This window comes from Aethalodelphis obliquidens, unplaced genomic scaffold (genome assembly GCF_003676395.1).
Source record: "Aethalodelphis obliquidens isolate GAN/ISIS:26980383/991018 unplaced genomic scaffold, ASM367639v1 scaffold8, whole genome shotgun sequence".
Classification (NCBI taxonomy): Eukaryota; Metazoa; Chordata; class Mammalia; order Artiodactyla; family Delphinidae; genus Aethalodelphis; species Aethalodelphis obliquidens.
In genome coordinates, this window is record NW_020837952.1 from 1,431,891 (window position 1) to 1,447,252 (window position 15,362).

The 15,362-nt window shown below is 45.2% G+C and overlaps 2 protein-coding genes across 17 annotated transcripts in view; both read right to left on the reverse strand.

Moving 5' to 3' along the window:
* PRKAG1 (protein kinase AMP-activated non-catalytic subunit gamma 1) overlaps nucleotides 1–11,956 on the reverse strand; it is a 13,990-nt gene extending 2,034 nt beyond the window's left edge. Inside the window, exons 1-8 of one of the 7 annotated variants that reach the window (XM_027106143.1) lie at nucleotides 8,792–9,479; nucleotides 7,859–7,907; nucleotides 2,594–2,780; nucleotides 955–1,064; nucleotides 674–755; nucleotides 517–575; nucleotides 331–376; nucleotides 174–228 (exon numbers count right to left, since the gene is read on the reverse strand). In XM_027106143.1, the coding sequence (XP_026961944.1) occupies nucleotides 174–228; nucleotides 331–376; nucleotides 517–575; nucleotides 674–755; nucleotides 955–1,026 (314 nt within the window). In that variant the 5' untranslated portion in view covers nucleotides 1,027–1,064; nucleotides 2,594–2,780; nucleotides 7,859–7,907; nucleotides 8,792–9,479. Of the gene's footprint in view, nucleotides 1–173; nucleotides 229–330; nucleotides 377–516; nucleotides 576–673; nucleotides 756–954; nucleotides 1,065–2,593; nucleotides 2,781–5,850; nucleotides 5,919–7,858; nucleotides 7,908–8,791; nucleotides 9,480–9,548; nucleotides 10,592–11,870 lie in introns of those variants that run through there. The other 6 variants (XR_003432759.1, XM_027106141.1, XM_027106140.1 and 3 more) reach the window with 6 other exon arrangements.
* Nucleotides 11,957–12,127: 171 nt separating this feature from the next.
* KMT2D (lysine methyltransferase 2D) overlaps nucleotides 12,128–15,362 on the reverse strand; it is a 39,940-nt gene continuing 36,705 nt past the window's right edge. For all 10 annotated transcript variants that reach the window (XM_027106135.1, XM_027106127.1, XM_027106129.1 and 7 more), the window contains 2 exons: nucleotides 15,203–15,311; nucleotides 12,128–15,063 (listed from right to left, as the gene is read on the reverse strand). In XM_027106135.1, coding sequence (XP_026961936.1) covers nucleotides 14,971–15,063; nucleotides 15,203–15,311 — 202 coding nt within the window. In that variant the 3' untranslated portion in view covers nucleotides 12,128–14,970. The remainder of the gene's footprint in view (nucleotides 15,064–15,202; nucleotides 15,312–15,362) is intronic.

Below are 15,362 nucleotides of genomic sequence, written 5' to 3' on the forward strand. Positions count from 1 at the left end.
TGTGTGTGTGTGTGTGTGTGTGTGTGTGTGTGTGTGTGTGTGTGTGTAGTGTAGTGTAGTGTAGTGTCGTGTCTTGCCTCTCTTCTGCCCTTGGATCTTTGGGTATCTACGGCCTTAGCTATGATGATGGCAAGGCTCTTTCCCCTCTGGACAAATGGTTAGCTGCAACTCACCTGGCATTAGGAGAAATGCAGACAAGTGGTTTAAAGGAGTCCTGTAGGTACACCTCTGAAGGGAAAAGGGAGGTTCACAAAATACCACCATGAAAAACTGTTTCCCAGGAAACTTTCCATCCCTTTATCCTTTTACAACCCCCAGTTCTCTACATACCTCTCCAAGTTTCTATCTTGTGTTCTTCTAGCTCATAGATCTGAACCTGAAAGCAGAAGCAACAGAACTTGAGACTTGATCTCCCTGCTTCACTAACCCCTTGTAGTTCGTTTGGAAGAAAGGAAATGAGAATGAGGGACTCTGGGCGGGGAAAGTGGCTTTGGTCATTGAGCTAAGGCTCCTTACCAGGGCTGATTTATAGTAGCGGTGCAGAATATTGATGAAATCAGTGATGGTCAGCATGCCTAGAGGCCAAGATAAGAGCCCTCAGCACTGCTCAAAGCTTCTCTCCCTGCCCAGCACAAGATGCCAGTAAAACTGTGTTCCAACAACTTCTGCTTACCCACAAAACTTTGCTTCTTACTATCCCACAAAGGCGCAGCTCGGACACCATTAGTCACCAAAGCAAAGAAAGCTTTCTTCACCTGTAGTGAAAGAGCAACAGTCACAAAGGAAAATTCCCAGGGGGCAGGATTTTAACAGAATAGGAATTGGGTATGCTGGGGAAAACATGAGCCCAACCCCATAGAAGGACAAGGGTATTAGCCTTGGGATGAGGTAGGATGAGAGGTATTGAACCAGAGGCTCCAAGGAAGGGGGAAGGGAAAAGAGGATTTCACCTACCTGAAGGGAAGTATCAAATACAACCAATTTTGAGCTTGTGGGAATCAGGTCATAGCAGCGATGAGACTTCATGAAGGAAGTATACACGCTATTGTTGGATTCTGGAGTCTCTGCATAGGGTGGGAAAGTTAGTAGCTTCCTTCCATGCAACAACTCACAATCAAAAGAGGCAGAAAATAAAAGTATTGTAGTTGCTCAAATATTTACAGCATGATTTTATAAGGCCCCCTATTCTGTTTTGTTCCTATTGTTCCCACAAAACCTGGATAAACCCCTTCAAAACCATTTCATCCAACCCCACCCCCAGGTAGAACTATATAATCTATTGGCTCCTTAGCCAAAAGATGGCTGACTAAAACAGAAAGTCTGTAATACTTGCACTAACCTATTCTAGTCTAAAAGCTTTTTTTCTCATCCTTAACTCATTTTCCTTTTCATATATTTAGCACATTTTCACTTGTTCTCTTTTCTCAATTAAGATGTAATTAAGCTTCTTAAAATCCAAGTAAACTTCTTAAAATTCTTCTAAGACCCACAGATGAGAAAGTCATGGTCCAAGTTGGGCCATTTCAGAACAACACTAAGTTAAAGCCCAGTGCTCAATCAACCTGGCCCAAAACAACCTGAGAGTCCATCTTGGGATGACCGTGTGAATCAGAAATCATCCCACCTACTCTAGACAAATGAGAGACCCTGGCTGGGTTTACCTTTCCATTCCCCTGATTTTAACTGCTTGCTTTCAACTGGAGAAGCAAGCCTCAAAATAATAGCCCAAATGTGCTACATAGTATGCTATGTGTACTTAAAAATATTACACCATCTAATCTGCAAGGCAAATAAATATTGCCCTCATTTTTCAGCTGAGAAAACAGGTGGAAAGCAGCAAAAAAAAAAAAAAACTGCTCAAGGTCATACCATTAGTAACAAGAAAGACTCAAACACGGATCTACCTGATTCCAAAGTTCACGCTCTTAAATCCTATGCCAGTTGTTTGTTTTTAATTTTTTACCAAAGTTATACAGGTACACAGTTTAAAGAGTCAAATATTTCTACAAATTTTGTTAAGAAAAACTGCAGTCCCTAGCACCCACCTCCCTGTACGACCCCTCCCCAGAGATGAGACCTCTTTTAGCTGAGTATTTTGGTACTTATTTCTATGTCTATAAATAACATGCTTATATTGCTACCTTTTTTGTTCACTTTTAGGCATTAACTATTATCATGCAAGGAAGATGAGAGGCATTATCTATTATCATGCAAGGAAGATGAGAATTTTCAATTCTCTTTACTACCAGGACCCCATTATAAACATGCACCTCCCATCACTCCGTTCTCCCAGAAGTTAAACTGTACGGTTGGTTACATCAGTATTTAAATAATTTTGACTAAATATTCATTATTCAGAGCTAAGTCAAGTAGTAAAGTCTGATTTTTTTTTTCTTTCACAACTTTTTGTTTTCCTTGGAGTTAATAACTGTCTTGTCTTTTTGTTTGCTTAGTTCTCTATGCATAATACTTATAACTAATTCAATCCCCAAACTCTTTACCAATTGTTTAAATCTCCTTTCAAGAAGTTCAGAAGCATGAGATAGTCTAACAATTTAAACTACCCAAAGAAGTCTCTCTGGAGCCTTCTGACCTGCTCAGATCTGGGCTGGTGTGCCTGGTGTGCACTGCTGTCATCCTTAGATCTTCCTTCATCACCATCCAGGGGAGCCAGCCCTTTCACGTCTCTCCTGTACTGGTACTCCTGTGTCCTGTATCCCATGTTTTCATCTTTTTTGATTACTCCCTTGTTTTGGTGGAGCACATCTTCCAGTAGCTTCCTGAGAAAGGGTGCATGGGAAGTAAATTTTTTGAGACCTTGTAGCCTGCAGATATCTTTATTTTACCCTCATCTTTGAATTATAATTTGGCTGGATATAGAATTCTAGGTTGGAATTTATTTTCCTGCAGAATATTGAAGGCACTGCTTCATTGCCTTCCAGCTTCTGGTGCTGTTGAGAGTCCGGAGTCCCAGGCAATTCTGATTCCTTGTGTGTGACTTGTTTTTTTCTCTTTGGAAACTCAGGATCTTCTCTTTGTTCCCAGTGTTCTGAAATCTCATGATGATTGTGCTTTGGGTGGGACAGTTTCACCCATTGTGCTGAATATTCAATGAGTCCTTTCAACATGAAAACTAATGTTCTTCAGTTCCAGGAAATGTTCTTGAATTGCTTCCTTGATTGTTTCCTTCCTTCTGTGTTGTCATTTTTCTCTTTCTGTAACTCCTATTATTTAGATATTGGACTTCCAAAAACTGATCCTTTAAGGTTTGTTTTTGTTGTTGTTGTTATTGTTTTTAAAATACAGTAGTCCCCCCCTTATCCAAGGTTTCACTTTCCACAGTCTCAGTTACCCGTGGTCAACCCTAGTCTGAATATTAAATGGGAAATTCCAGAAATAAACAATTCATAAGTTTTAAATTGCACGGCATTCTGAGCAACATGATGAAATCTCTTGCCATTAAGCTCAGTTCCAGCCCTGGGCATCAATCGTCCCTTTGTCCAGCATATCCCGCCTGTTAGTCACTTAGTAGCCATCTCAGTTATCAGATTGTCGCTGTATCACAGTGTTTGTGTTCAAGTAACCTTTATTTTACTTAGTAATGGCCACAGAGCACAAGAATAGTGATGCTGGCAATTCGGATATGTAAAACTGAAGCCCCAAAGTGCTTCCTATAAGTGAAAAGGTGAAAGTTCTTGACTTAATAAGGGAAAGAAAAAAAATCATATGCTGAGATCTATGATAAAAATGAACTTCTGGACTTCCCTGGTGGCGCAGTGGTTAAGAATCCGCCTGCCAAGGCAGGGACATGGGTTCAGTCCCTGGTCTGGGAAGATCCCGCATGCCACAGAGCAACTAAGTCGGTGTGCCACAACTACTGAGCCTGCGCTCTACAGCCTGTGAGCCACAACTACCAAGCCCATGTACCACAACTACTGAAGCCCGCACGCCTAGAGCCTGTGCTCAGCACCAAGACAAGCCACCGCAATGAGAAGCCCGCATACTGCAACGAAGAGTAGCCCCCGCTCGCCGCAACTAGAGAAAGCCTGCGTGCAGCAACGAAGACCCAACGCAGCCAAAAATAAATAAATAAAGATAAAATGTTAAAAAAAAAAAGAATCAGCATAAACACAATTCACTGATAAAAAAAAAAAGGATGAATCTTCTATCTGTGAAACTGTGAAGAATGAAAAAGGAATTCATGCTAGTTTTGCTGTCACACTTCCAACTGCAAAAGTTGTGGGGTCAGTGTGTGATAAGGGCTTAGTCAAGATGGAAAAGGCATTAAATTTGTACAATAAGATATTTAGAGGCAGACAGACCGACCAACCCCATTCACATAACTCTTAATATATGTTATAACTGTTCTATTTTATTATTAGTTACTGTTGTTAATCTCTTACTGTGCCTAATTTGTAAATTAAACTTTCATAGGTATGTATGTATGTATAGGACAAAAACATAATATATACAGGGTTTCATAGTATCTGCTGTTTCAGGTATCCACTGGGAGTCCTGGAATGTATACCCCGAGGATAAGGAGGTACTAACTACTGTATCTTTTCTCTCCTACTTTCCTCTTCTTTGATTTTTTCTTTTCCTTTATAGTTTATTACAAGATATTGAATACAGTTCCTTGTGCTATACAGTAGAACTCTGTTGTTTATTTTATATATAGTAGTTTATATCTGTTAATCCCATACTCCTAATTTATCCCCCTCCTTTCTCCTTTGGTAACCATAAGTTTGTTTTCTATGTCTGTGAGTCCACTTCTTTGATTTCTAATTCTGCTTTATGAGAGATTTCTTCAACTTGATTTTCCACACCTCCTACTTAGTTTAAAATTTTTGCTATTGTATTTTTAATTTCCAAGAGCTCCTTTTTTGTTTTCTGAAAACTGCTTTTCTTAAAAAAATTACTTCCTATACTTGTTTCATGGTGGAAATATTCTTCATCTGAGTATGCATTAATGTTAATTTTTTTAATTTATTTTTAATAAATTTATTTATTTATTTTTGGCTGCACTGGGTCTTTGTTGCTGCATGCGGGCTTTCTCTAGTCGTGGTGAGCAAGGGCTACTCTTCATTATGGTGCGCAGGCTTCTCATTGTAGTGGCTTCTCTTGTTGCGAAGCATGGACTCTAGACACGTGGACTTCAGTAGTTGTGGCACGCCGGCTCAGTAGTTGTGGCTCACAGGCTCTAGAGCGCAGGCTCAATAGTTGTGGCGCACAGGCTTATCTGCTCTGCAGCATGTGGGATCTTCCCGGACCAGGGATCGAACCCGTGTCCCCTGCACTGGCACGCAGATTCTTAATCACTGTGCCACCAGGGAAGTCCATTAACATTAATTTTTAAAGTTCTCTTCTCTATGCATTGACTTTTCCCTTCTGTTGCTTTTTTTCCTGTTTGTTTTTTTCCATTTGTGGGGGGCAGTTTGGATCACTTTTTTCAAGTTACAGGGTTTCTTTAGATGCCTGGTAATCCTTGGTTTAAAGGAGGATTCAAACCATATTTTAAGAGTGGAGTCTTTTTTTTTTTTTTTTTTTTTGCGGTACGCGGGCCTCTCTATGCAGGCCTCCCACTGTTGTGGCCTCTCCCGTTGCAGAGCACAGGCTCCAGATGCACAGGTTCAGCGGCCATGGCTCATGGGCCCAGCCACTCCGCGGCATGTGGGATCTTCCCGGACCGGGGCACGCACCCGGGTCCCCTGCATCAGCAGGCAGACTCTCAACCACTGCGCCACCAGGGAAGCCCAAGAGTGGAGTCTTTAGAGCTGATTAGAAGCTCTATGTCTGTAAATGAACCTTGTTGACGGTGAACCATTTAGATGGGGAACACTCAATACTTACATTTATAGGGCTTTCCCCTCAATGGGATTCTGAAGAGAAGGATTATTCATGCAATTTTGTGCTTGGAGGATGAAGTCTTTTCTATTAGCACTCTGAAAACCGAATGGGGGAAAAGGGCTGGGGTCTCAGCATCCAGTATGGTTCACTTCATGCTCCTGTTTTCAGCGCAGTACCTCTGCCTTCAACTGGGCCGGCGCCCCTTTCCATACCTCCAGTCTTTGCCAAAGTTGGGATGGGAGTTTCCCAGCTGCACTCAGTGGGGGAGGGAGTCTTGGGATCTGACTGCTTCTTAGACCTTCAATGCTTTTGGGCTTTCCTCACTGCTAGTTTATAATTCAGTTTTCTCAGGTCTGCTAAGTCACTTACCACACTTCTGTCTGCTTTCCAGCTTCCAAAAATTCATTGCTATTATCTCCTCTCTTGTTCTCCCTATTCTGATGGTTTTGTACCTTTTAAAAAAAATTCCTTCATGGTTTTAGTGGCTTTTTGTGAAGGAGCGAAAGTAGATGCATGTATTCAATCCACCATCTTTAACTGGAAGGCCACCATTGTTCCTCAAATTTGAAAACTCACAGACTCCCAAGAAGACTCCCATGTCTTTTGACACCAGTTTAAGACATGCTACACTGACAGTTAAATACCACCATTCCAGGCTACAGGCCTACAAACATATTTGACTTGGTTTTCCCAGGATTTTTAAAATAATTTAAATCAGTTGCCCAATTTAAAAAAATCTGGAGATTTACATAAAAATCCAAACTCTCAATTTCTTTTCATAATCAGAAGATCTTACAAAAGTAGGTTGTGAATTCCCAAATAGTAGCAATTGACCAGACCTGGATAGTTGCTGCCTCCTTTTAGATGCAACGAGATCTACAGGTTATTGTAGTCATATGCAGCTCACGTCACTGCTTGATCCATGGAGGCAATTTGAGTGTCTTACCCCTGCCTCAGTTGGTGCTAATGTGAATGCACTCAGAAACACAAAATGAGCACTGATATCATGGGGCAGTACTCAATTATGAAGAATCATCTAGGTAATTCAAAATATGACTATATTAACTTTTTTGGATACCAACAACATGAAAACAGAACATTTAAAAAATTCTTGTGGAGAACTCACGGACCTTTAATAACATGTCCTAGGATCTCATCCCATATTTCAATCCTCTGAGAAAGTGTGTACTCCTAATGCCAATAAACATGTCCTAGGAAGACTAGGAGTGTTCCTGGGCAAAATTCTTTACCAGAGATGCCTATAAATTTTGCTTCTTTCTAGATGACCTAGGGTTGAACCATTCCATTCTAACCAAGTATTTGGGCAGGTGCTGGAATTGCCTTCTCCTGTGCCCTGAATTTTAGGGTTTAGTGCCTCTATTTCTAGATTAGTTCTAAGGGTTTCAAGTCCCTTCTATAATTTCTTGTGTATACTCAGTGGTTTTAGTGAGATCGCTGTATGATGAAATCCTAGTGGCTTTGTTTCTGGGCTACTCAGAACATACCAGGGACTTTTTTTTTTTTTTTTTTTTTTTTGCAGTATCAAGTCATTTATTCATTCACTATTCTTTCTTTCTTTCTTTCTTTTTTGGCCGCACGGCACGTGGGACCTTAGTCCCCCAACCAGGGATGGAACCTGCACCCCCTGCATTGGAAGCACAGAGTCTTAATCACTGGAGCACCAGGGAAGTCCCTACCAGGGACTTCTAAACCATGGTTAGCCAGCCCAGAGTTGCCTATGGAAGTTTTCCCTGTACCTCAAAAGTTTCTCTCAGGTGGTATGCCAACTGAGGATATTAATCATCCTCACCCTGCCCAAGATTTATTCCTAGGTGATCTTGCCAAATCACTGTTCCTGATTTATGTGGTTTGGCACATTATCTGGCCCAGCTTTGATCTTCCCAGGGAAGACTCCGGGAGAAATTCAAAAGCACTGCTGAAGACAAATTAGGATTGGGCTACTGGTATGAAACTGGTTCTCATACCAGTTTCCTTTCTTCAGTAAACTTACCTTGAGGATGCTCATTTTCCAGAGCTGAGTAGTTATCTGAAGAAGTGACCTGGAGAGACAGAGGAACAAAGATTCAGCCTATCTTAGGCTCCATCCATTTGAGCCTAGCAACATTAGGGAAAGGGCTGGTTAACTAATGACTTCCTTGTCTTTCAGAAATATTATCTCATTTAATCTTTATAATAACCCTGAGGTGAATACTATTATTAGCCTTATTTTCACAGATTAGGAAACTTAGGTTCAAGAAATATTAAGCAACCTGCCCAAGGTCGCATGGCTGGCAAAGGGTGGAATGGGGATTTGAATACAGATCTGTGCTGTTCCAAAGCTCATGCCCTTATATACTACCTTGCCTAATGAAACATTAGGTCTTAAAAGCTGAGACTAGAAAATATGAGCTTAAGGTTGGCCCCACAACACTCTCACAGACCTATTTTATAAAAATATGGAAGCCAGAGAGACAATACTGCTTTCCCCCAAACAGTCACTAAGCATAGTTGTGGGCACCTGAGTCACTGACGTACCCCTTACCATGAGAGGGGGCCACATCTGGGGAGGATCCCAGCAGCTGACTACCAGAGAGAGTCAAAGTTTGAATGACTGAGGGGTAGATAAGAAGGATAAATGTTCTGAAACTAGGGAACTGAGTCCTCTCAGCACCCTTGTGAGTCAAAGGCTGCTATAGCCCAGAGGGTGCTGGTTTTCCAAGTTTCCTTGTTCATGACAGTCTGAGATTAGAAAGTGCTTTGAATATAGAGAAACCTTCAGAACCATCTCTGTGCTCCCTCAAGTGGGAACACATTTGGAAATTTCATTGTTATCTAGGAACCCAGGAGAGATCATGATAATTTTTGTCGGCTGGAATCAACAGTTTTGCCTCTATTTTGCTCTGTCTGGGTAATATCCCCAAACTAACTTAAAGTCATACTTTACCTCCACAGCTGCTGTAGTGACATGAAGTTAAAGGCCTTGGCTTGAAGCTGGGAGGTTGGCTGGTAAACAGGGTCGAGTTGGCAGGACAGCCCTAAACTTCCCTCCTCTAATGGGCCAGGGTGTGGGCAGGGGATAATCTCCCTCTCTTCTGTCTGGGCAGCATAAGGCTATCAGCATGGCCCGGCATTTTGGCAAAACTGTCGGAACAACAGCCTCATCACTTCTAAGTGGGAAAGAGGTCTGTTTAGCAGTAAAGCAGTCTTACAAAGATCTATACAGAGACACAGAAACAGCTACTTCTGTAGAAATTATTGTACCCAGCGTATAATACCTATTTACTGCACTGTGCTACAGTTATTTTGTTCGTTATCTATCCAAACAGACTGTAAATTCCTGGAAGCCTGGAACTATCATATAGTTCTTTGTATCACTCCCTCATACCACGTAGCATGGTGGTTTGCATATAACTCGCAACTGTTTTGTTTTTTAACTCTCAAATTGATAATGATACACACTGATATGAACAGAGAGACCTAAGATTAAGTTACAGAGAGAGAAGAGAGACATACAGCTAAACAGAGACACAGATACCTACATAAGAGAGTCAGACACAATTGAATATGACTTTATCTTTCTGCCTGTTTCTCCACACAGGAGTGGGATAATTATGTCCACTCTCTCTACATTTAATAACATAGGGGACTTGTGCAAAATACTATTTTCAGAGACACACCCTAGATCTGACACACAGACTCACAATTTCTTCCAAACTCCTGATCCACATTTTCAGTTGTTTGCTGCACCACCACAGATGTCACAGAGACTCCTCAAATGCTTCAATACAAAACAGAACAGCATCTGTCCCTCCAATCCTATTATTCTTACTGTGGGTCCCACCTTTGTTTTTGCACTGCTGTCTTCCCTGATGCCTAGAACTGTGGTCTTGATTCCTCCAAGAACAAGCTATGCCAACATGTCTGCTTAGAATGACAGAGCAGGGCATGACCTAAACTCATCCTTAACATCTATCAGCTAAGCTGCTATGTTAGAAATGCCTCAAAGCCATCTCTCTCCTTTCCACTTTCACAGCTTTAACTTAGCCTTTTACATCCCACTTCTATAGCATTCTCTGAGCTGGTCTCCCTGCCAGTTTAGAGAAGAGGAAGTCTATTTCCTCTTCAATTTGTCTTTCATGCTGTCCAAGTTCTCTCACCAAGCATCTCAGGTTTGGAAGGGACTTTCAACTCCAGCAACCAAGAACTCACTACTTTCTGAAGCAGCTTCATCCATTTACAGAAAGCCGTTAGGAATATTCCTGAAGTACACTCACTACCTTGCTCATGAATCTTCCATGGGTCCTCTTATTACAAAACAAAGTTCAAACTTAATGTGGCATGCAATATCTTCAACCTGACCCCAGCCTACTTTTCCATTTTCCAGTCATTTCTCCAACTGTGACCAAAATCCAAAGCTCCGGCAACATCAAGCCACTGGCTCACCCCAATTAATCTCTACATGCCCCAGTTTCTATGCCCTTGCTCACACTGTTCTCTCAACCTGCAATGCCCTCTCGTGGGCTGACAGCAATTTCTCCCTCCTCTATGCTGCCACGGTCCTTTTTCTGCATCTTGATGCTAGCATTTATTACAGTCTACCTTAAATAACAGCTGTCACTGACTTGCCCTCACCCCCACTCCAGTTAGGCTAAGCATTTTCAAAGCAGGAGTTTTCCTTTTTCTTTATTTTATTCAATTAATTTATTTATTGGCCAAGACACGTGGCCTGCGGTATCTTAGTCCCCCCACCAGGGATCAAACCCAGACCTGGCAGTGAAAAGGCTGAGTCCTAACCACTGGACCGCCAGGGAACTCCCTTTTTTTTTTTCTTTTCAAAACTATTTCTATTCCAAAAACCTAATCCAGTACATAAAGTATGAGGGCTAAATCAGAAAACCTATATTAAAATGCTTTGTAAACCATAATATATTTATAAGTAAGTAAAAAATAATGTTATTTTGAATTTAATGGAATCAGAACTTTCATTCTTGTTCAAAATTCTCTTAATCTGTAAGAACTTACTCCCTTGCCTGGGTGACCAGCTGCAAATCATTTTACCACTTTGGTCTGGTTTCTTCTTTATAACCTTAGGGACATGACCTCTCCGCAGGCAAACAAAGGGTACAGTAAGGGAATGACCCTGGGCGTGTAACTGATCCAAAGAAAGGTGAACCTGCAGCCCTCACACAACTACAGTAGCAGATGATAAAAACCAAGGTAGTTAGAGTTACTCTGCCTGACAAAGGATACATGGAGGGAAGTGAATGGGCAGGGTTCCAGAGTACTAGACAAAGGCTCCTGAGAGTGAGGATGGGTCCAAACAGGTAGTAGGCAACCTGCAGCAACTCTGGGAGGATGACAGGGACCTGCCACAATCCGTCAGTGCGTGCCTGCCAAGAAGGAGCTACGCCAACACACCTGCTCAGAATCGCAGAGCAGGGCGTGACCTAAACTAGATCAGGGACACAGTGGCCTCTAACACTGAAAGGGTCCCTCCTTCGGGGAAACCCCACTTTTCAGTCTCATTAAGGGTATGTTACCTCGCTGGACACCTCAATGCAGTATAAAAGTCTTTCAGACGTCCCTCCTGCCAAGGACTGCATGAATCACACTCACACAACTGGGGACCAGGTGCTACCTGCAAGCGGGGGTCCCTCGGAACCCCCTGCTTCACCCAGGAAAGCTGGCTCACAACCCTTCTCTCTCAGGCAAACCTCCGAAGGGCCCGAGGCGCTAAAAGGAAAGGAGGCCCGATATCGCCAAGGCGTGCGTAGGTTCCAAGGAGGGAGCTAGGAGTCACTGCCCGCTCGGGCTAAAAGTACCACGGACCGAAGGCAGGCACGGGCGCGGCCCAGTCCTAGGAGATGCACTCAGCGAAGGAGCGGAGGAGCAGGGTCACGGGATAGGACTGACACCCTGCTTCTCGGTTACTGGGCACCAGAGCCGGCCCCGGCCTCCCCGTCCCCTGACGGGGGGGTCTCAAGCTCCACGGCGCCCTCCCGCAGCCCTCCCGCGCTCCTCACCGCTTCCATCGCGACAGACGCCGGCTGGGTTCGTTCGCTTTAGGAAGCTTGCCCGGGGAGGGAGGCGGGGAAGGTCCCGCCCCACGTCCGGTACCGCGACGCCACTTCCGCCTACGTCAGGACTGACGCAAGCCAAGGGCGGAAGGCCAGGAGCAGACCCTTCCGGCGTGGCCTGGCCTCCGAAACCGCCCTCCCCCCAGTCCTCCCGCACCTCACAGATCCCACCGACGGCGAGGGTGACGGGACGGAGCCGCTTGTATTTAAAATGTTCTTTTTTTATTTGTCGTTTAAAAACAAACTTGGAAGAAGCAAAATCCAAAACTTGCCCTTTGCCTCTTGCAACATAAATTATGTACAGTTCAGAATGATCGCTGATACAAAACATGCCAAGGACAGGGGCGCTGGGGGTGGAGGGATAGAGGGCGCTTTAAAAAAGGGAATCATTTCATCCGTTGTTACGAAGGACCAACCTTGCTGTACAGGATACACACAACACAAAATAAAGTCTTCACGGGATTCACACTTGTCAGAGATTTATTTTTTAAAAAGGGGGAGGGAGGGTCCTGGAGGTGAGGGGAGAAGACCGTAAAGGGGAAAAACTGAAAATTGAATATGTGCAAGTGTAAACCAACCCAAAATACAAACATGGGGCACGGGGAAGGGCGGGGCGGGGGAGAGGGAATTCTGATGCAATTATACAGGCGGGGTACTTTAGAAAAAAAAAAAAAAAAAAAAAAAAAAAAAAAAAAAAAAAAAAAAAAAAAACCTTGTAGCTTGGGTCTGAGTTAGTTTATATAAAAATTAAAAACTGTATAAGGTTTCTTCACTAAATTCTACAGGACTATCAGATACCTAGCATATGCTTACAAAGTCTGCCCCATCCCCTTTTCCCAATCCCAGGGCCCAAGCCCCAACCAGAGCCTGACTCGCAGGAGCCAATCTCCCCCTCCCTGTAGCCTAGACCTTCTTTGCTCCTGGAAAAGGAACATCCAATGGCTTTGGGGGCAGCAGCCCAGTCTCCCCACTGTCTGATTTAACTACAGTGGTTTCCGTGGGGGTGAGGGGATGTTATTCTCTTAAACATTTGCAGCTTGAAACAGTTGAGGAAGCAGCTTAAAAAAAAAAAAATCTCCCTACCCCCATCAATCCGCAACCCCCCAAATTCGAAAACAAACAAAAACAAACCTAAAATCACAACAGCAACCGTGCTCCCCCTCCAGCAGGCCCGCCCATACACCACCACCAAGCCCACCCCTACACTCCAGACATTTGATTCTTGAAAATATTAATTACAAAATGCCCTTTGCCCACAGCCCCTAGGAGAGAACTGCATATAAGCTTCATCTTCATCCCCATGGCTCCCTACCAGAGAGGGGTCTGGGGCCTCACCCACCCCCTGACCTAACCCTACCCCCAGGAAGAGGTTCAACTGCAGCACAAGCTTGGGCAGAAAGGGGAAGGACAAGGGAGGAGGCAGGGGAACCCATTACCCTCTGGCTCCCCCTGGGGCCAGCTCACTTTTGTGCGTTATAACATAGTCCAACTATACAAAAGGGGGTGGGAATCGCCCAGCCTCTATACCCCCCCCTTACAGCAGTCACAGCCAGGGGGTGGGGAGGAGGGGGTGAGGAAAAGGGCGGTAGGTTGGGTAATGGAGGGGGCTCCCCCACAAGGGGAGCTCCATGTGTCCGCCCCACGCCCCCCTACCATTTATAAACTGGTTTTGTAAAAAGAAAATAGATATATTTATATAGAATATATAAAGCACAAAAATTAGTAGTTTTACATTTGCTCTCCCCGGGGGTGGGGGGAGAGGGGAGGGTTCTCACCTCCAGCCGGCTCCCCCATGCCCCACAAGACTATGTACAATCCCATGTATAAATAGATAAATACCCCCCACCCTCCCCGCGCTGACACTAAGCTCCCCCAGCCCCACATCACCACCCCTTCCCACCAGACCAGCAGCAGTTTGGTGACGGAGGGAAAGTGGGAGCTCCGGGCCACACCCTGCCTCACTGGGTATGGGCATGCCACTCAGGGATAGCCCTCACCCTACCACCCACCCACCCTATCCAGGGGCTGGAGGGCAAATGGGCTCATGATGGGGTTGGGAAAACCGGAGGGAGATATCCTGGTCCTAAGTTTAGCACACCCCTCCTGCCCCCATGTCCAGATGGAGAAGGAAGTCCTAGAGCAACTAGGGGCCAGTCATCCCCAATCTTCATCATCATTAGTCTCAACCACCATCCCATGCCCGTAATTAAAAACAAAGATGGATTTTTTGTTGTTGTTTTTTCTTCTTCCTCCTACCCCCCTTCCACCCACTCAGAAGAGGGCAGTGAGGTGGGGGAGAGGGTTGGGGCAGTAGGGGGCTTGGAGAGGGTCTCACATTTCAAAACAGCAAAAAATCCAACACTTAAATGAGGTAGGTGTGGGTGCGGGGTCTCCTTGCCCGGCTTGCCCGGCTTGCCCTCCTGGGCAGCGGGGCGCCTCTTTCCCGTTCATGTTGCATTTGTCAGAGTGGAAAACAAGGAAACACAACCCATAGAGAGACAGAAACACAGAGGAGAAGAGGGAGACAGAGACAGATTGAGAGGGAAGGGGATGGGGGTGAGGGTGGGGGCAGGACCCGGCAGGCAGGGCCAGGTGTGGGACCCGGCCTTTGGGATTGTCAAGCTTAGTCAAGTCTCTTTGCAGCCTCGAGTTGGGCCAGAGAGGTCGGTGGGAGCAGCAGGGCTGTGAGGCCCGGCCACACATCCTCCTCCCCCCTCCCTGCTGCCTCCCAGATGCTTCTGGGTAGTTCCCAGCCCATATCCCCCTCAAACCTGAGATGCCCAATGGCTGCTTCTGTCTGACCCCTCCTGGAGCTGGGGGCAGAGATGCCAGCCTGGGGGCCAGTGGCGGGGAAGAGGGTCATCCCTGGTGCCCAGGGTGGGCGTGGCCTAGGGCCCTCTGCCCCAGCCTCCTGCTCCAGGGGCTCCGGTCAGCCGGCAGCCCCAGCCCTGGGTCCTGGCTCTGGCTGCTACCTCTCTTCCCCCTCATCCCTTTCAGGGAAGAGGTTGGGGTGGGGGACTCCCCTGCCTGGTAGCCTCAAAGCTTCTTAGTTCATCCATTTCCGACAATTCCAGGCTCCACAGTGGCAGGGGATCTTGTGCTGATCGTCCTCAAAATCAAACTGATAGTCATATGTCAGCTGGAAAGAGAAGAGGGCAGAATCAATGCCAGTCCCCCAGAGGAAGTGGGGGAGGGCAGTGGCCTTGGATTTTGACTTGCAGCAAATGGCACAGAAGAGGGAGCTGCTTTGTCACTCACTGAGGGATGCTTCCTCTTACCTCCTCTCCTTTGGGGATTCGCCGGCTGGAGATGATGATGATTTTGTCCTCCTTGTCAAATGTCACAACTTCCGCCACACAGTTAGGGGCACAGGAATGGTTAATGTACCTAGGCAGTGGGACAAAGTCAGAAACGCCGAGCAACTGGGTTGGATGGTTC